The 20,558-nt window shown below is 41.5% G+C and overlaps 1 protein-coding gene across 1 annotated transcript; it reads left to right on the forward strand.

Moving 5' to 3' along the window:
• The first annotated feature begins 1,505 nt into the window (after window positions 1–1,505).
• slc30a2 (solute carrier family 30 member 2) lies at window positions 1,506–16,803 on the forward strand. Its single transcript, XM_068342999.1, has 8 exons — window positions 1,506–1,576; window positions 2,046–2,257; window positions 13,260–13,406; window positions 13,920–14,073; window positions 15,015–15,234; window positions 15,606–15,711; window positions 16,326–16,460; window positions 16,658–16,803. The coding sequence occupies exons 1-8, from the start codon at window positions 1,524–1,526 to the stop codon at window positions 16,801–16,803; spliced, it is 1,173 nt and encodes a 390-aa protein (XP_068199100.1). The 5' UTR covers window positions 1,506–1,523.
• The last annotated feature ends 3,755 nt before the right edge of the window (window positions 16,804–20,558 follow it).

Consider the following 20,558-nt stretch of genomic DNA (forward strand, 5'->3'; position numbering starts at 1 on the left):
TGTACTGTGGATCAGCTTGTTGGTCTCAGTTATGTTCCCTGTGGGGATGGTTTATTGCAGCATTCACATCTTCTAGCAGATCTTCTGAAGGTACTTGACAACTTAGCTTCGGTATTTGTCGGAGGCTCCAGGTTTCCATTTGGGTCATGGTCTTCCTTCGCAGGTCAGCAGCTCTTGTATTGAGGCTGTGTCTCTTGGGGCTTGGTACCCAATCTTGGATTGTGGGGGGGGTGATATGCCCCCGCTGACCTGGCGTCCTGGCTCCCCCTTGCCATAGCATAGCATCTGCCCCATATATCCTCTCTCTCTGGGATTACTTGTGTAGCAGCATTCTATGTAGTAGCATTCCATATATATACATATATGTGTGTGTGTGTGTGTGTGTGTGTGTGTGTGTGTGTGTGTGTGTGTGTGTGTGTGTGTGCATGTGTGTATATATACATGCAATGTATATATATACATGCTATATATATATACTAGTGGGAGCCTGTGGAAATTCCACAATAAAACAACAATATCAGACATAGCAAACATATGAAAATAAATATATTGGTATTATAAACCAAGTGCACCAATGTAGTCAAAAATCACCGTGGTGACGTAACGACTTTGTGTTGGCCAATCATATCTGGACAGACTGTTGGTGCTAGCAGCTAGTTTCACTCACTAATGGTTGTTTTGTGTGTCATTCTGTTTGGACCCTCTGCTCTGAACATGAACATTGTTAACAGTTCTGACTCCAGATGATGTTACCTGGAGACCATCAGAGGGAGTGATGGGCAGATGAAGCCCCATGAAGCATTGAAGCTTTTCATCCCAATCGGTTCACTGCGGTTCGAAGCTTCATGAGGCTTCATTTGCTCTAGTACGACCTCTACTGGAGGGTAAAATATCAGCTGGCATGAGTTTGAAGTGTGTGGACATTAGCAGAAGGACTGTGAATAAAACTGTCAGCAAAATAAGGAAGTGTGTGTGTGTGTGTGTGTGTGTGTCACTGTCAAAACTCACGGCACAAACCGATCCACCACCTGAACCAGGCCATGTCCACACGTAGTCACATGAGCGTGTTGATCAACACGTTTACAAGCAGAACCACTCCGAGAACGGGACTGAGACGTGTGGAAGTTCACGGCGTTCCTCCTGGAGGACGACCTCCATCACAGAGGACGTGGAGCTGTTATAGCAGCTGGTCTGGGCTGAATTCCCAGCTGACGTGAGTTTTGTCTGAACTTGTCTGAACACATGTGCCCCACTGCTCCCCCTCCATGTATCCTTGAGCCAGATACTGCCTTCAGGGCTGGGTCAAATACAGAGGATCCCCTTCTGGGGAGTCAATGAAGCATTATAAAATCATCTGTGTCAAAGGACAGTGCTGATGAGGCAGTAGGAGAGGATAGGGATGTGGTGTTTTATTAATTATTAGATTTAAAAATGCTCCAGCAGGGCTGAACAGCAAAGAAGAACACAATGAACCAAGATTCTTTCAAACTAAGGAGACAGAGTCCCTAATCTCCAGGCCGAGGATGAGGACCAGAAAGAGCTCATCAGTCACTCACTGGAAGGCGCAGACTGACAGGTTTCTGCTTTAAATAAATTCCATTAAAACTGCAGATTATTATATCATCTCTGTGAAAGAGTGAATTCCTCATACAAGTGCTGTAATTAGTCCATGAACATGTCGCCGTATAATTTTTTCCCTGCTTTCTTTTGGATAGAAGAATAGAATAGAAATAAACCTGCACCTGGATGTACAGTACCCCTTCAGTGGAAGGACCAACTATCCATCTGGCCTTCGTTGTACCATCCCTGTGTGTGCATAATGACAAATAAAGAAAGTCTGACTTTGTTTGACTTCTTGAATTAAGACAGTACTGACGTGTTATTTCATAGACACCCAGACTAATGTAGAGGCAAGCATTTCTGCTGGACACATGGTGTTTTTTGGTGGTTATCAACATACACAGATCACTTCTGACTGGGCACACAGGCTCTTTAACACGACTCACCTCTGTTGTCATTAATGCCCATTATCTGTTTCCCTTCAGCTCCTTTCCAGATTCCAAAGAGGAGTACCCCAACTTTACTTTTAAAAATGGAGGAACATCCGATGCCATTGAGATGAAACGACCCGTTGGCACCCACTGCCACGGTGCTAAAGCTCTGGCGTGTGAAGACAGCGTGGACAAACTGATGGCCAAGAAGAAACTCTACATTGCTTCAGCCGTCTGCCTGGTCTTCATGATTGGTGAAGTCATAGGTAAATCTCCAGAATCACAATCAAGACAGGAAGAGACAGAAGGGTCAGATTGTGTCTTATAGAACTGAAAATGGCAGGAAGGCCTTAAATGAGGATATGAGAAAAATTTTACGGAATTTAGGAAAGCATTTTAAATATGATTCGGTTAATATCCATCAATTTAAAGGTTACAAAAAATTAAATTAAATTTTTAATATAGTACAGAGAGGAAGTTATTCTGTTCTTATGTCATGTAGTGTCTAAGTAGGAGGCATAAGCCTGAACTACATGATATAACTGTCATAAAGCAGAGGTGTAGTGCTGTGGTTCTGTTTACTGTAGGGTGGGGGCATATCTATAATTATAGTCTATAGTATATTAACTAATTGAATGTAGCCGCAAGAGGACACAAGCCAGTGTCTTATTGTGCCGGTCCCAAGCCCGGATAAATACAGAGGGTTGCGTCAGGAAGGGCATCCGGCGTAAAACTTTTGCCAAATCAAACATGCGAATCAAACCTATGACTTCCATACCGGATCGGTCGAGGCCCGGGTTAACAACGACCGCCATCGGCGCTGTTGACCTACAGGGCGCCGGTGGAAATTGGATTACTGTTGGTCGAAGAAGGAGAGGAGGAAAGTGCGTTCGCTCGAAGAAAGAGAAGAGGAACACCAAGAGTATAGGACTAAGAGTAGGGACGTTGAATGTTGGAACTATGACAGGAAAAGGTAGAGAGTTGGTTGACATGATGCAGAGAAGGAAGGTAGACATACTGTGTGTCCAGGAGACCAGGTGGAAAGGTAGCAAGGCTAGAAGTTTAGGAGCAGGTTTGAAGTTGTTCTATCATGGTGTAGATGGGAAGAGAAATGGAGGAGGAGTTATCTTGAAGGAGGAGTTTGTTAGGAATGTCCTGGAGGTAAAAAGAGTGTCAGAAAGAGTGATGAGTCTTAAGCTAGAAATAGAAGGTGTGATGTTCAATGTTGTTAGTGGGTATGCTCCACAGGTAGGATGTGAGCTGGAGGAGAAGGAGAAATTCTGGTCGGACTTTGATGAAGTGATGCAGAACATGCCTAGAAGTGAGAGAGTTGTCATTGGAGCAGACTTCAATGGACATGTTGGTGCAGGAAACAGAGGTGATGAGGAGGTGATGGGCAGGTTTGGTATCCAGGAGAGGAACGCAGAAGGACAGATGGTGGTTGACTTTGCAAAAAGGATGGAAATGGCTGTAGTGAATACTTTCTCCCAGAAGAGGCAGGAACATAGAGTGACCTATAAGAGTGGCGGTAGGAGCACACAGGTAGACTACATCTTGTGTAGACGGTGTAACCTGAAAGAGATCAGCGACTGCAAAGTAGTGGTAGGTGAGAGTGTAGCCAAACAGCATAGGATGGTGGTGTGTAGGATGACTCTGGTGGTGAGGAAGATGAAGAGGGCAAAGACAGAGCAGAAGATGAAATGGTGGAAGCTGAAAAAGGAAGAGGGTTGCATGACTTTTAGGAGGGAGTTAAGACAGGCTCTGGGTGGTCAGGAGGTGCTTCCAGATGACTGGACAACTACAGCTAATGTGATCAGGGAGACAGGTAGGAGAGTACTTGGTGTGTCATCTGGAAGGAAAGTAGATAAGGAGACTTGGTGGTGGAATGAGGAGGTACAGGAGTGTATACAGAGAAAGAGGTTAGCTAAGAAGAAGTGGGACACTGAGAGGACTGAGGAGAGTAGACAGGAGTACAGGGAGATGCAGCGTAAGGTGAAGGTAGAGGTAGCAAAGGCCAAACAAGAAGCTTATGATGACTTGTATACTAGGTTGGACAGTAAGGAGGGAGAGACTGATCTATACCGGTTGGCAAGACAGAGAGATAGAGATGGGAAGGATGTGCAGCAGGTTAGGGTGATTAAGGATAGGGATGGAAGTCTATTGACAGGTGCCAGTAGTGTGATGGGAAGATGGAAAGAGTACTTTGAAGAGTTGATGAACGTGGAAAATGAGAGAGAACAAAGACTAGAAGAGGTGACTGTTGTGGACCAGGATGTAGCAAAGATGAGTCAGGATGAAGTGAGGAGGGCCTTGAAGAGGATGAAGAGTGGAAAGGCAGTCGGTCCTGATGATATACCTGTGGAGGTTTGGAAGTGTCTAGGAGAGGTGGCAGTAGAGTTTCTGACTGGGTTGTTCAACAGGATCTTAGATAGTGAGAAGATGCCTGAGGAATGGGATCAGCTCTGAGCCCCTTCTTGTTGCTATGGTGATGGACAGGCTGACAGACGAGGTTAGGCAGGAATCTCCATGGACTATGATGTTTGCAGATGACATTGTGATCTGCAGTGAGAGCAGGGAACAGGTGGAGGAGAAGCTAGAGAGGTGGAGGTTTGTCCTGGAAAGGAGAGGAATGAAGGTTAGCCGCAGTAAGACAGAGTACATGTGTGTGAATGAGAGGGACCCAAGTGGAAGAGTGAGGTTACAGGGAGAATAGATCAAGAAGGTGGAGGATTTGAAGTACCTAGGGTCAACAGTCCAGAGCAATGGAGAGTGTGGAAAAGAGGTGAAGAAGCGTGTCCAGGCAGGATGGAACGGGTGGAGGAAAGTGTCAGGTGTGATGTGTGATAGAAGAGTTTCAGCTAAAATGAAAGGAAAGGTGTACAAAACTGTGGTGAGACCAGCGATGTTGTTTGGTCTAGAGACAGTGTCACTGAGGAAAAGACAGGAGACAGAGCTGGAGGTAGCAGAGATGAAGATGCTGAGGTTCTCTCTGGGAGTGACCAGGATGGATAGGATCAGGAATGAGTACATCAGAGGGACAGCACATGTTAGAGGTTCAGGAGATAAAGTCAGAGAGGCCAGACTGAGATGGTTTGGACATGTCCAGAGGAGAGATAGTGGATATATTGGTAGAAGGATGCTGAGTTCTGAACTGCCAGGCAGGAGGCCTAGAGGAAGACCAAAGAGGAGGTTTATGGATGTAATGAGGGAAGACATGAAGGTAGTTGGTGTGAGAGAAGAGGATTCAAAGGACAGGGCTAGATGGAGGAAATTGATTCGCTGTGGCGACCCCTGAAGGGAAAAGCCGAAAGGAAAAGAAGAAGAAGAAGTATATTAACTAATTGCTTTGGTTGCCAATTTAAAAGTCGTTAAGTTACCGTATTTTGAGCCCCATTCAGCTCCTTGTATAAAGAGGCTCAGTCTAAATAACGGAGTTTATTTCTCTACTTTAACCGTACACACGGCGCACCTCATTGTTTGGTTCATGGTTGCTAATGGAAACAAAAAGGTGACTGTGGTTGGACTGTGTTGTACTACGTATTTAAAAAATACACCGTCATTATTTTTAAATATGTTTTTATTTCTTTATTTTTTTGATTATGGGTGGAACGCAAAACCGGAAATGTTATAATTCGGTTTCTGTTCGGAATGAACCGATTGGCAAAAAATTCTGGTTCAAAGCCCTGGTTTTAATATAAGTGATTTGTCCCACTTGAAATGCAAAAGACAAAAATGTTGTTCATCGTGAGATGTGTAGTGTGTTATACGTGAGATGTGTAGTGTTATACGTGAGATGTGAAGTGTTATACGTGAGTTGTGTAGTGTGTTATACGTGAGATGTGTAGTGTGTTATACGTGAGATGTGTAGTGTTATACGTGAGATGTGTAGTGTGTTATACGTGAGATGTGTAGTGTGTTATACATGAGATGTGTAGTGTTATACGTGAGATGTGTAGTGTTATACGTGAGATGTGTAGTGTTATACGTGAGATGTGTAGTGTGTTATACGTGAGATGTGTAGTGTTATACGTGAGATGTGTAGTGTAATACGTGAGATGTGTAGTGTGTTATACGTGAGATGTGTAGTGTGTTATACGTGAGATGTGTAGTGTTATACGTGAGATGTGTAGTGTGTTATACGTGAGATGTGTAGTGTTATACGTGAGATGTGTAGTGTGTTATACGTGAGATGTGTAGTGTTATACGTGAGATGTGTAGTGTTATACGTGAGATGTGTAGTGTTATACGTGAGATGTGTAGTGTTATAAGTGAGTTGTGTAGTGTGTTATACGTGAGATGTGTAGTGTTATACGTGAGATGTGTAGTGTTATACGTGAGATGTGTAGTGTTATACGTGAGATGTGTAGTGTTATACGTGAGATGTGTAGTGTGTTATACGTGAGATGTGTAGTGTTATATGTGAGATGTGTAGTGTTATACGTGAGATGTGTAGTGTTATACGTGAGTTGTGTAGTGTGTTATACGTGAGATGTGTAGTGTGTTATACGTGAGATGTGTAGTGTTATACGTGAGATGCGTAGTGTTATACGTGAGTTGTGTAGTGTGTTATACGTGAGATGTGTAGTGTTATACGTGAGTTGTGTAGTGTGTTATACGTGAGATGTGTAGTGTTATACGTGAGATGTGTAGTGTGTTATACGTGAGATGCGTAGTGTTATACGTGAGATGTGTAGTGTTATACGTGAGATGTGTAGTGTTATATGTGAGATGTGTAGTGTTATACGTGAGATGTGTAGTGTGTTATACGTGAGATGTGTAGTGTTATACGTGAGATGTGTAGTGTGTTATACGTGAGATGTGTAGTGTGTTATACGTGAGATGTGTAGTGTTATACGTGAGATGTGTAGTGTTATACGTGAGATGTGTAGTGTGTTATACGTGAGATGTGTAGTGTTATACGTGAGATGTGTAGTGTTATACGTGAGATGTGTAGTGTTATACGTGAGTTGTGTAGTGTGTTATACGTGAGATGTGTAGTGTTATACGTGAGATGTGTAGTGTTATACGTGAGATGTGTAGTGTGTTATACGTGAGATGTGTAGTGTTATACGTGAGATGTGTAGTGTTATACGTGAGATGTGTAGTGTTATACGTGAGATGTGTAGTGTTATACGTGAGTTGTGTAGTGTGTTATACGTGAGATGTGTAGTGTTATACGTGAGATGCGTAGTGTTATACGTGAGATGTGTAGTGTGTTATACGTGAGATGTGTAGTGTTATACGTGAGATGTGTAGTGTTATACGTGAGATGTGTAGTGTTATACGTGAGTTGTGTAGTGTGTTATACGTGAGATGTGTAGTGTTATACGTGAGATGCGTAGTGTTATACGTGAGATGTGTAGTGTTATACGTGAGATGTGTAGTGTTATATGTGAGATGTGTAGTGTTATACGTGAGATGTGTAGTGTGTTATACGTGAGATGTGTAGTGTTATACGTGAGATGTGTAGTGTGTTATACGTGAGATGTGTAGTGTGTTATACGTGAGATGTGTAGTGTTATACGTGAGATGTGTAGTGTTATACGTGAGATGTGTAGTGTGTTATACGTGAGATGTGTAGTGTTATACGTGAGATGTGTAGTGTAATACGTGAGATGTGTAGTGTTATACGTGAGTTGTGTAGTGTGTTATACGTGAGATGTGTAGTGTTATACGTGAGATGTGTAGTGTGTTATACGTGAGATGTGTAGTGTTATACGTGAGATGTGTAGTGTTATACGTGAGTTGTGTAGTGTTATACGTGAGATGTGTAGTGTTATACGTGAGTTGTGTAGTGTGTTATACGTGAGATGTGTAGTGTTATACGTGAGATGCGTAGTGTTATACGTGAGATGTGTAGTGTGTTATACGTGAGATGTGTAGTGTTATACGTGAGATGTGTAGTGTTATACGTGAGATGTGTAGTGTTATACGTGAGTTGTGTAGTGTGTTATACATGAGATGTGTAGTGTTATACGTGAGATGCGTAGTGTTATACGTGAGTTGTGTAGTGTGTTATACGTGAGATGTGTAGTGTTATACGTGAGTTGTGTAGTGTGTTATACGTGAGATGTGTAGTGTGTTATACGTGAGATGTGTAGTGTGTTATACGGGAGATGTGTAGTGTTATACGTGAGATGTGTAGTGTTATACGTGAGATGTGTAGTGTTATACGTGAGATGTGTAGTGTTATACGTGAGATGTGTAGTGTTATACGTGAGTTGTGTAGTGTGTTATACATGAGATGTGTAGTGTTATACGTGAGATGCGTAGTGTTATACGTGAGTTGTGTAGTGTGTTATACGTGAGATGTGTAGTGTTATACGTGAGTTGTGTAGTGTGTTATACGTGAGATGTGTAGTGTTATACGTGAGATGTGTAGTGTGTTATACGGGAGATGTGTAGTGTTATACGTGAGATGTGTAGTGTTATACGTGAGATGTGTAGTGTTATACGTGAGATGTGTAGTGTTATACGTGAGTTGTGTAGTGTGTTATACGTGAGATGTGTAGTGTTATACGTGAGATGCGTAGTGTTATACGTGAGTTGTGTAGTGTTATACATGAGATGTGTAGTGTTATACGTGAGATGTGTAGTGTTATACGTGAGATGTGTAGTGTTATACGTGAGATGTGTAGTGTGTTATACATGAGATGTGTAGTGTTATACGTGAGATGTGTAGTGTGTTATACGGGAGATGTGTAGTGTTATACGTGAGATGTGTAGTGTTATACGTGAGATGTGTAGTGTTATACGTGAGATGTGTAGTGTTATACGTGAGTTGTGTAGTGTGTTATACGTGAGATGTGTAGTGTTATACGTGAGATGCGTAGTGTTATACGTGAGTTGTGTAGTGTTATACATGAGATGTGTAGTGTTATACGTGAGATGTGTAGTGTTATACGTGAGATGTGTAGTGTTATACGTGAGATGCGTAGTGTTATACGTGAGATGTGTAGTGTTATACGTGAGATGTGTAGTGTGTTATACGTGAGATGTGTAGTGTTATACGTGAGATGTGTAGTGTTATACGTGAGATGTGTAGTGTTATACGTGAGTTGTGTAGTGTGTTATACGTGAGATGTGTAGTGTTATACGTGAGATGCGTAGTGTTATACGTGAGTTGTGTAGTGTTATACATGAGATGTGTAGTGTTATACGTGAGATGTGTAGTGTTATACGTGAGATGTGTAGTGTTATACGTGAGATGCGTAGTGTTATACGTGAGATGTGTAGTGTTATACGTGAGATGTGTAGTGTGTTATACGTGAGATGTGTAGTGTTATACGTGAGATGTGTAGTGTTATACGTGAGTTGTGTAGTGTTATACGTGAGATGTGTAGTGTTATACGTGAGTTGTGTAGTGTGTTATACGTGAGATGTGTAGTGTTATACGTGAGATGCGTAGTGTTATACGTGAGATGTGTAGTGTGTTATACGTGAGATGTGTAGTGTTATACGTGAGATGTGTAGTGTTATACGTGAGATGTGTAGTGTTATACGTGAGTTGTGTAGTGTGTTATACATGAGATGTGTAGTGTTATACGTGAGATGCGTAGTGTTATACGTGAGTTGTGTAGTGTGTTATACGTGAGATGTGTAGTGTTATACGTGAGTTGTGTAGTGTGTTATACGTGAGATGTGTAGTGTGTTATACGTGAGATGTGTAGTGTGTTATACGGGAGATGTGTAGTGTTATACGTGAGATGTGTAGTGTTATACGTGAGATGTGTAGTGTTATACGTGAGATGTGTAGTGTTATACGTGAGATGTGTAGTGTTATACGTGAGTTGTGTAGTGTGTTATACATGAGATGTGTAGTGTTATACGTGAGATGCGTAGTGTTATACGTGAGTTGTGTAGTGTGTTATACGTGAGATGTGTAGTGTTATACGTGAGTTGTGTAGTGTGTTATACGTGAGATGTGTAGTGTTATACGTGAGATGTGTAGTGTGTTATACGGGAGATGTGTAGTGTTATACGTGAGATGTGTAGTGTTATACGTGAGATGTGTAGTGTTATACGTGAGATGTGTAGTGTTATACGTGAGTTGTGTAGTGTGTTATACGTGAGATGTGTAGTGTTATACGTGAGATGCGTAGTGTTATACGTGAGTTGTGTAGTGTTATACATGAGATGTGTAGTGTTATACGTGAGATGTGTAGTGTTATACGTGAGATGTGTAGTGTTATACGTGAGATGTGTAGTGTGTTATACATGAGATGTGTAGTGTTATACGTGAGATGTGTAGTGTGTTATACGGGAGATGTGTAGTGTTATACGTGAGATGTGTAGTGTTATACGTGAGATGTGTAGTGTTATACGTGAGATGTGTAGTGTTATACGTGAGTTGTGTAGTGTGTTATACGTGAGATGTGTAGTGTTATACGTGAGATGCGTAGTGTTATACGTGAGTTGTGTAGTGTTATACATGAGATGTGTAGTGTTATACGTGAGATGTGTAGTGTTATACGTGAGATGTGTAGTGTTATACGTGAGATGCGTAGTGTTATACGTGAGATGTGTAGTGTTATACGTGAGATGTGTAGTGTGTTATACGTGAGATGTGTAGTGTTATACGTGAGATGTGTAGTGTTATACGTGAGATGTGTAGTGTTATACGTGAGTTGTGTAGTGTGTTATACGTGAGATGTGTAGTGTTATACGTGAGATGCGTAGTGTTATACGTGAGTTGTGTAGTGTTATACATGAGATGTGTAGTGTTATACGTGAGATGTGTAGTGTTATACGTGAGATGTGTAGTGTTATACGTGAGATGCGTAGTGTTATACGTGAGATGTGTAGTGTTATACGTGAGGGATCCGCTGTGGCCATGGGAAGGGTGCTGCGCTGGCCGCTGAGGTCCAGTTGTGGCCTGGCTTAGTGTCTGTTCTAGAAGAAACGACACATATCAGCACTACATGATTAAACGCTACATAAATAAAACTTGATTGATTGATACACACCTTTCAGACGTAACATTTTGCACAATGACGTGTGCTTTTGCTTGTGATACAGAATACATTGCTGTAACTCTTGGACTGTAAAATATACGGTACGGTACTCTTTTTTTTAAATCAGCATTTCTACTACCCATAGATTATCTAGTAGTAACAGCACTTAATGATTGGTATCCATAAATAAAAAAATCTTCCTGCTTACATTTATCTTATTTTTCGCGTTTAGGTACACTTTGTCCAGGTTAATGGCTTCCTTTGCTTCTTCTTTGAACTTTCTTAGAAATGACAGTGTGTGAGCAGTGCAACATTGTGAATGTGTGGGGTTTAGGGGGACACTGGTCACATGAAAAATACTGTTAGGACGCTGGTTCATGTCTTCTGTCAAACTGGTCTTTCTCTGTTGAGCTTGGTGGCGCCTCCTCTTCTGCTCCTCTATCCCAAGGGTCAATTTAGGTCCCCCATTTATTAATTGAATACATTTGCTGCTCCTTCTAGGGCAAATCATGCATTTGTGATCTTACTGATTTTGATTGCTATGTAGATGACACCCAGTTATACGTTCTGCATTATATCCACCTATGATGACCTCAAAAAATGATTGTCGAAAAATTTCCTGAAACTCACTGACTCCAGATCCAAGACTAGTCTGAAAGCCTCACCTCGTAACGCTAAGAAGGACACCAGAAATGTAGGCGTTATATGTGATTCTGATTGGTCCTTTCATGCTCAGGTGACTAAAGTAGCAGCCTTGGTTTTCTCAGCCATAACAGATTAAAATCAGGTCATTCCTCTTGTTCTCCGGTCACCCACACTTTTATGTCCCCTGCATAGAATCCTGCAGTGTAATTTATTCTGACATTAGCAGGTGAACCGTTCAAGTGACCACGTTACTCCACTTCTTGCTGCCCTTCACTGGCTGCCTGTGAGACCAAAGGTCACTTAATAGATTTTGCTGCATGTTTTCAAAACCTCGAATAATTTGTTCCCTGACCCCCTCCCCCAAAACCGCTGTATGAGGTCACCCCCCCCTTCCAATAGTTCCATATTCCTGGAGATCTCAGGCAGGCAAAATCAGTATCCACCTTTTAATCCCCTTTTACAACACATGTTTATCCTATAGCTTTTTTGTAATAAATGGTATTTGCTTTTAATTAGGTGTTAACAGACCTTGTTTTTCTTAACTTAAATATCGATCGGGCTTACTGGGACCTTGTCAGACGTATTTCGTACCGTCAAATGTGAAAACGTGTGTCAGCATGACAAATAAAGACTGATTCTGATTCTCTGATTATTTTTTCATTGTCGAGATTTTCAGGTGAAATTATTGAGGGACGCTTTACTGCGTTTAGCGTTGTTTTTTTTAAAAAGTGCTACATATTCAAATTTATCATTATTATCAGTAAAAAGGAAATACATACATGAAACCCTTCGCTGTGATTAGCACAGCTGATGAATTAACGTTTGTCTGACAGCTGACGTTTGTCACAACAGTTGATTCACTCATTTTTACTGCAGCAGGCTGTAATACCAGCTTAGGCTGCTGATCTCATCACTCTGGGGTCAGACCGTTGGGATCTTCAGAGACGTGGTTTCTGCTGGTAAATGATCTCTGTGCTGAAAACCTTTGACAGCAAATGGTGTCATTTTGTATATTGTATGTGTATTTTATGACATTTATTGACAGCAAAGCTAATGAATGAGTGCACAATGAATACATTAATTGGTTTGTTGTTGATTCGTTTGTAATTCCGTGAGAAATGAATCAGACAAAAAATGAAAGCTTCAAAACTTTTTATGTCCAAGCGTATAGAATGGTGAGTCGGATTCAGTGGCTGATTTTCCTCACCGTTAATGATGGTATAAAGTAGAATACATCTCTTTTATGACAAGTATTTCTCTAGAGTATTAATATGCATCGGCTGCATTAAATCTCAGGTTTAACAAACCTTTAAACGGTTGAGGTAGAGGCTGTTCGAGATGCTGCAGTCCAGAGGAAGACTTCACGTTTGGTGACAGGTCCTAATCAGTAATAGATAGCATTATGCGAATTTTAATTGACAGTTACATTAATTACATTTACATCCGGAAAAAACATGCTTCTAATGAATAGTAGGTTGTGTTAGCCCGAGGTGGCGTCGCACCCAGAACCAACTCAACATTCTAACCCTGAAATTTTGTTGTACCTTGTATGATGACAATAAAGCTTCTTAATCTTAATCCGAATTAGAAATTATTTAGTATACAAATATAATCAAGCCCTACAACTGGCCACTAATATTTCTTATACGTGTGTTCTGGTTTCCTACAGGAGGGTATCTGGCCCACAGCTTAGCCATCATGACTGACGCTGCCCACCTCCTGACAGACTTTGGCAGCATGATGGTGAGCCTGTTCTCCCTGTGGATCTCCTCCAGACCGCCCACCAAGACCATGAACTTTGGTTGGCACAGATCAGGTCAGGACATGAGATCATGTTCCAGAAATGATGGATGAGTGAGAGAGGAGAAAAGGACGACTGTCGGGACATTTCATTGCATTGACTGGCATATAAGTATAGAACCCTTGGAAAAGTCCCTGGTTACAATCATGTTGTGTCATAACTGCCAATATTAAAAATTAATTATCTGTTATATTTTTTACTGGATATATTTATTGCAAAATATGTCTCTTTGAATCCAGATTCGATGCTGACTTTGGTACAGAATGCTGAGGCAGAATGTGATTTCCAGAGCTAGTGAGAGTTAGTACCCACTGGTTTACCGTCGTGTAAAGTAGACACTTCACCTGAGTCTGCCTCCGTCATGTGTCCACAGATCTTGGTATTTGTTGCTTTGAGATGTGGCCTCTGTTATTTAATTTCCAGTCCTGCTGGGACATTTGAACAGACGTGTCCTTTTGTGGAGTAAATGTGATAAATAGTGTGACTACGACGGAGTGCTTACAATTCCTGCGTCTCGTCTCCCTGCAGAGATCCTCGGGGCGTTCATCTCAGTCATTTCCATTTGGATCGTCACCGGGGCGCTGGTCTATCTAGCCATCGAGAGGATCATACACAACGACTATGAGATTGATGGCCGCGTGATGTTAATCACCTCTGGGTGTGCCGTCATTGTTAATATAATGTGAGTGGTTCCGAGCATGATGTCTGTGAATATACATTATGGAGCTGTTACAATGAAATTTAAAAAATCAAGCAGCTCATTGACTACTAAAAGTTCGTCATGAATGCCACGCTTCCACTGGCTTCATCTTTTGGGAATTATACAGAGCAAACTTCAAATTTCCCAGGAGTTTAAAGTCATCTTAACCCACATTCTCTAGAATAAAATTCTAGTGGAAACTCCTGCATGTCTTTGTTAAGTGCATCATATGGAGACCACATGCATCCACATTACTGATGCAGCATCAGATATCAAACCACTCATTCAATAATAGAAGTGGATCAACTTTTAGCCTTCTCTATTCACTATCTTTAAATAAATAAATGACATGTCGCTGTCCACCCGTCTGACACATCCCCTTGGTGATGGATTTGAAGCACGCAATGGCAAAGTTTGCCAACACCCAGAGTCACCTTAGAATTACATGGAAAAAAATGGAAACTACACCAAAGTAAAACTGGTCAGATTTCAAAATGTCACAGCATGATCACAGGTAGTCATCATGCTTAAAAAACATGGAATAGTTTGATGAAGCTTGTATGTATGGTTTGTGAGATGTTTTCTTTACAAAACATTACAATACTTACGACTAGGCTTCTGTACGTCTATCGTTTCAAGGTCACAGGATGATAAACTAAATTTAAAAAATAAAATACAGGGGGTTCAATTACAAATTTAAATAGACATCTAGGACATGGAAATAGTACTAAGAAATAAAGAAAGTTTGAACAACAACACAAACATTAACACTTCAGAAGTTACACCTGTGAGACCAGGTGAGGAGATTCTCCGACACGTCCGTCCATCACGTCTGCGATCTGACTCAGTTGACTCTGTGCTGCTGTTCAGTGGAAGCGTTAAAGACAGGCTGAGACAGTGACCACACCTCTCTGCTCCTGCAGCATGGCCTACATCCTCCATCACTCCACCACCTTTCACGCCCATGGCAGTGGTTATCACCACATTGACGAGGACGGCCAGAGTCCCATCGCTCACAGCCACGCCCACTCGCTGTTCGGTGGCCACGGCAACACGAGCGTCCGGGCCGCCTTCATCCACGTAGTGGGAGACCTGTTGCAGAGCGTCGGCGTCATGGTGGCGGCTGTGGTTATCTACGTTCAGGTCAGATATACATTACTTTCACGTTAGGGTGAGACTGCTCGATAAAAAAATCTGAATATAACCCAGTCGCTTGTTTGTGTGGTTTGTATTTGAATGGAATATTCTTTTATAAAACATTAAACATGCCAAAGTGAACATAACATTTAGCATCACGGTAATCACATGTAAAACTCTCTGTAAAGGTGTGTTTTAAAGTGTCCACAGTGCTACGCAAACGCTTATTTTATTCTGTTTTAACAAGGGTAATATTCTATCATCAAGATGTTCTCCTCGGCCCTGAGGGCCTCGATGACTCCTGACTGTGAAAAACCTCCTCTGGTGTCTCTGAACTGACTCCTTAAAGTCTCCATAAGCTCTTTCCTCTCTTTCAGCCTGAGCATAAAATTGTTGATCCGATCTGTACGTTCCTGTTCTCCGTCTTTGTCCTCTGCACCACCATCACCATCCTACGAGACGTCTTCAGGATACTGATGGAAGGTACTTCACGCTGACGCAGAGCTTTGCAGAACATTTGGATTTTACAATGACGTTGAGTATTATATAAAAAGCCATTGTCATGATTCTATACAAATATACATGAGTGTGTTATTCAGTTATGGTAAAATGATTAATTTTAACACACGTGGATTAATTAGACTTGTCAGGTTAAAGTGATCACTGATCATCTTGATCAAACAGGTGCACGCAGACCAGAACGTGGAAGTGATCATTATGATGTCCCCTGAGGCGACGGAGTATCCGTCATCTCACCTGTAGTAATCACACACATTCTTTAGAGTACACAGTACACAGACGTTGTTGTTCCAGCTTTTGAGCTGATGAAGAACAAAGGCTGGAGCAGATGGTCACATCCTGGGGGTGTGGAGGTTTTGGGACATTAACAAATTCTCTTTGGACATCATGGAGCTTCCTCAAGAAAACCTTCTGCTGTAGCAGCGGAGCCTGGATCCCGATATGGTTTAAAAAGATTATTTAAACAAAATACTGAAATGATCTTTAACTATGTGGTTACTGGTTAACTGACATGTAGAGAGACGGACTTTATCTGTGCTTAGAGCAGCGTCATTCCTGTGTGGTCTTTGGGTTTTCAGGGTCTCCTAAAGGAATAGAGTTCAACTCAGTGAAGGAGGTGCTGCTGTCTGTTAAGGCTGTGAAGTCCATGCACTGTCTGCACCTGTGGGCTCTGACTCTGGGTCAGGCACTGGTGTCTGTCCACCTGGCCATAGGTAAGATCACCTGCACTAAGGTAGAAACATTTGGATCAGGAGCATTTTGTTCTTTATTATACCAGAGTAAACTACAAGCAGTATTTATAATTAAATACAATTAAACTCATGATTCACATATTAAATGTATGTACAGCCCAGTATAGCAGGGAAACAGGCTCACTGTGTTGATCTTCTCTGTCTTCTTGCGTCATCAGAGGAGGGTGCTGATGCTCAGTCCGTTCTGCATGAGGCCACTGATCTCCTCAACACCAAGTTTGGTTTCTACAGCATCACCATCCAGGTAGAGCTCTACTCTGAGGACATGAGCCACTGCTCCCAGTGCAAGGATCCCAGTAACTGACCAACACAATCCAGACTGGAGCTGATGGGTCACCAAATGGGAACTCAGGCACATTTCCATTCCCTCTGGCTGACCTGGAACCGTTACAGCTGTCCTAACAAAGCAGCGTCCTACTGAAGGAGTCAACAGAGGCTTTGATTGAGTTATAAATACAGTCACAAAAATCATATAAGGAAATCATGCATGAGTTTGTGGTGAGAAAACTGATTATGCTCCATGCTAACATGGACGTCCAAACTAACCAGCATCACAGTCACTCCATTGCATTGAACAACAATGCCCAGAGGGTACAGGGAGTTTGAAAGAAAACAGGAAACTGAAATTCTGGGACAGCTTCACAGGGAGATTTGGGCTGAGGTTGCAGATTGGGTTTGTAAAGTTCTGGCATGTAAATTAATGTCCACAGACAAAAGGAAAGTTTCTCCAAAATTCTGCCTGGTTTGCACCAAGGCCTTGAAACCTCTTCTGTCTTATTTCTCTTGTTGTTTTCCCAGATTCTGAGCCCAACCACCAAACCACCAAACCCAAACTCTCCTTCCAGTCTGTTTGTGAAATAATTACTCATTAAGAAAAGGAAAAACAAGATAGTCAGAGACAACAACCCGCAACATCACCATATTCTTGTTTTATGATTACATCTCATCAGGTTTCAGAGACGTGTACCTAAAAAGGTATAAAAGTGAAAATTTGACCTTGACCTAGTTTTTCAAGGTCAAGGTTGTGATCTAGTTTTCATCCCCTTGCCTCCCTGAATATAACGCCTTTTGTTTTGTCTTTCTATTTCATCCGGTTCTTGAAATATGTGCAAAAAATGTACAAAAGTTGAAATTTGACCTCAACCTATTTTTCTCAAGGTCAAGGTCAAGGTCATCATCTCATCTTCATCCCCTTTGCTGCCTGAGTAATGTGCTTTTAGTTTCATCCTTCTATCTGCTGGGTTGTGAAGATATTTGCTGGATAGACGGACGAACACACGAACACTGACATTACAACACGTCACCGCTTCGAAGCGGGACAGAATGATGTACACATGCTAGCTAACCCACAGCTCATTTAAAGTATAGCCAGTGGCAGAGATCACTTCAGTGATTTTGAGCTCCTACTTTCTGTCTTTGCTGGGTGTGGTACTCATGCACAACATTAATGTAAATGCTACTGTGTTAGCATGGAGCATACAGTCAGCCACAAAAGAATTATAGTCCTTTCAGCATAAAACATCTGGTGTAATCTACCAAGAACACATGAAGGAACCTGACATGTGTTGATCTAACACCAACTTTGTCTCATCGATCAGATGCTAAGTCCACAGCTAACTGTCGTTAGCCTGCGGTCCACTGAAGGTCAGACATGAAAGTTATGATTGTCCAATGTTAACTGGTTGTCCCCAAGATGTCTAAAAAACTGTCAGCAGATTTCCATAAAATCTAGAGGTGGGTGTCGGGTCAAGGAGGGTCGGTTTACACTTTCAAAACATTCCAGGTATGGATAGAAATTCCAGATCATTTTTCCATTGCCTCGAACGCTGCAAGATGAGGACTTTTTGTACAAATTAGTGAATCTTTAGTGAAAGTATTGGACAATCAAAATTACGTAATCTAGTCAAGGGCAGTTTGCACAACTGTAGTCAGATCCGGGTAAAAAAAAACCCCAGTATATTTATGGTGGAGTGGCCGAGACATGGCACCGCCAACAATATGAAAAATAGCTGAGATAATGCACATTCAGTCGTTCAAAAATATTCAATCCATTTGTGAAAGACAATAAATTAAATAAAAAAGAATCCAATCTGGATCGGTAATATAATTTGTTGATGACATCTGAGCTACCGAGGATAAAATCAAAAACTCAGATGCTTAACTTTTAGCTGACATCGCCTGGAATCCACTGTCTGACTCAAAGTTCTTTCTTGAGACACATTAATGAGAGATGCTGAAGACACATTTTAAAAAATGCAAAAACACAGATTAGCCCAGAGGTAGACCTGAAACGGCAGCTGTCAATGAATAAAACTGACAAATAATACGACGACCAGCATTCATGCTGGTTAATTTATCCAAAAGCTGATCTTCTTCAGACATGAAGTTAATGTTCCTTAGGAGACCAACATGGCTTAGGTGTTCAGTCACAAAGATCTGTTTACAGGTGTTTACCTAACGACTCTCTATTGATCGTGCTGAAGGACAATGAGAACATGTCAGACTGAGAAAACGTCCAGCGTGTCTGAGCAGAGGGCCGAGGCAGAAACCATTCGTCTGCTCTCGGATGACGACTCGTCATCATTCACCTCTGCCCCTCGCCCCCCCCACTGTCAGCGTTACAGCCCATCTCCATCCAACCATCCATCCATCCATCCATCCATCCATCCATCCATCCATCCATCCATCCATCCACTAGTCAATTAGATAATACTATAGCTGCAGAATGAATTTGAAAATTAGTGAAAAATTATGTGTGTGAAAGAAGCAATAAAGATTTAGACCAGATGCTGAAAACAGGGCAGAACCAGAAAGGTTTTCTACTTAAAGACATTTTGCAACATTTCCCCCTAATTAAACCAAAACTGCAGCGCTGAGTTCAACAACAGGTGGTGGAGGAGTGGGACTGGGTCAGGCAGACAGATGTGAACCAGTCAAAGGTTGTACCCATATGTTTGACTGGTAATGATCCAAGCATGCTGTGGACATTATGTCCAGATTGTCAGACACATGACATCACATTTCTTTTCTTTTTTTAATATCAGGTCTGTGTTTCTCCCTAACTTCATTTTCTGCAGGGCGACACACTACCAACATGTTCATGTGGCTTGTTTTCTTAGTATTTACTGCTGTGAAAGAAATATGTGGCTCAGCTTCCATGTCCTCCATCATCAATGGGATGTGTCTTCCAAAAAGTTTTGCAGAAATGCTTTTGCAGACCAAACCTTCACGTGTGCCTGCATTACATGAGAAGAAGAAGGTAGTCTTTTGTAGCTCACAGTAAAATGTTCACAAGTCTGCAAACGTCTATTGTTTCTTTGGACATGTCATTAACAGAAAACTGCGATCTGCCAGATGCTCTTTGGAGCAGTTTTTTAAAAAAAATTAAACATGTTAATATCAGTACAACATAGATGATCACGCTGTTGTTCATACATCAACCATCCATTGCATGTTTCATGGAATTCAAGCCTCTTGTGGTGGGTACTAGTTAATAATGCAGACTTAAGTTGAAATACAGTCATATTATTTGCACCAATGGTCAGGTGACACGCCCGTCATGTGTTGCTGATGTTTATTGCTCTCCCAGTTGGTACATGTACAATGTAAAGGCCTCATTGACATCCATTCTGATCCAAATACTTGCATGGTTGTTAGCTGTTATTCAATATTTTCGGTAAGAAGTTTAACGTTCCACTGCCATTCAGAGGACAATGCCATGCAGAAGATAATTCAAAGCAAAAATCAATTGTTTAAAATTATATATTTTCATCACTTTTTAAGAAGATCCTGTATATTTAAGTACACATTTTAAAAGAATGCAAAGTTAGAGCCTCGACAGACCCATCAGCTCTGGAGACAAATTGGAATCACAGTGAATGTAATGAAGACCACTCCATTGGACCGGAACGGTTTGGGTTCTGTCCTCCAGGCAGTAAACGTTTGTTTCATTCCAGAATAACTCTTCCTGTTTGTCCACTTTGGATTCTGGCGTTGAGAATGCTCTGTATTGTGTTGTTGTTGTGTGACTGTTGTAAATATGTCAAATATTGTGTATTT

Source organism: Antennarius striatus, chromosome 19, assembly GCF_040054535.1.
Source record: "Antennarius striatus isolate MH-2024 chromosome 19, ASM4005453v1, whole genome shotgun sequence".
NCBI classification, from domain to species: domain Eukaryota; kingdom Metazoa; phylum Chordata; class Actinopteri; order Lophiiformes; family Antennariidae; genus Antennarius; species Antennarius striatus.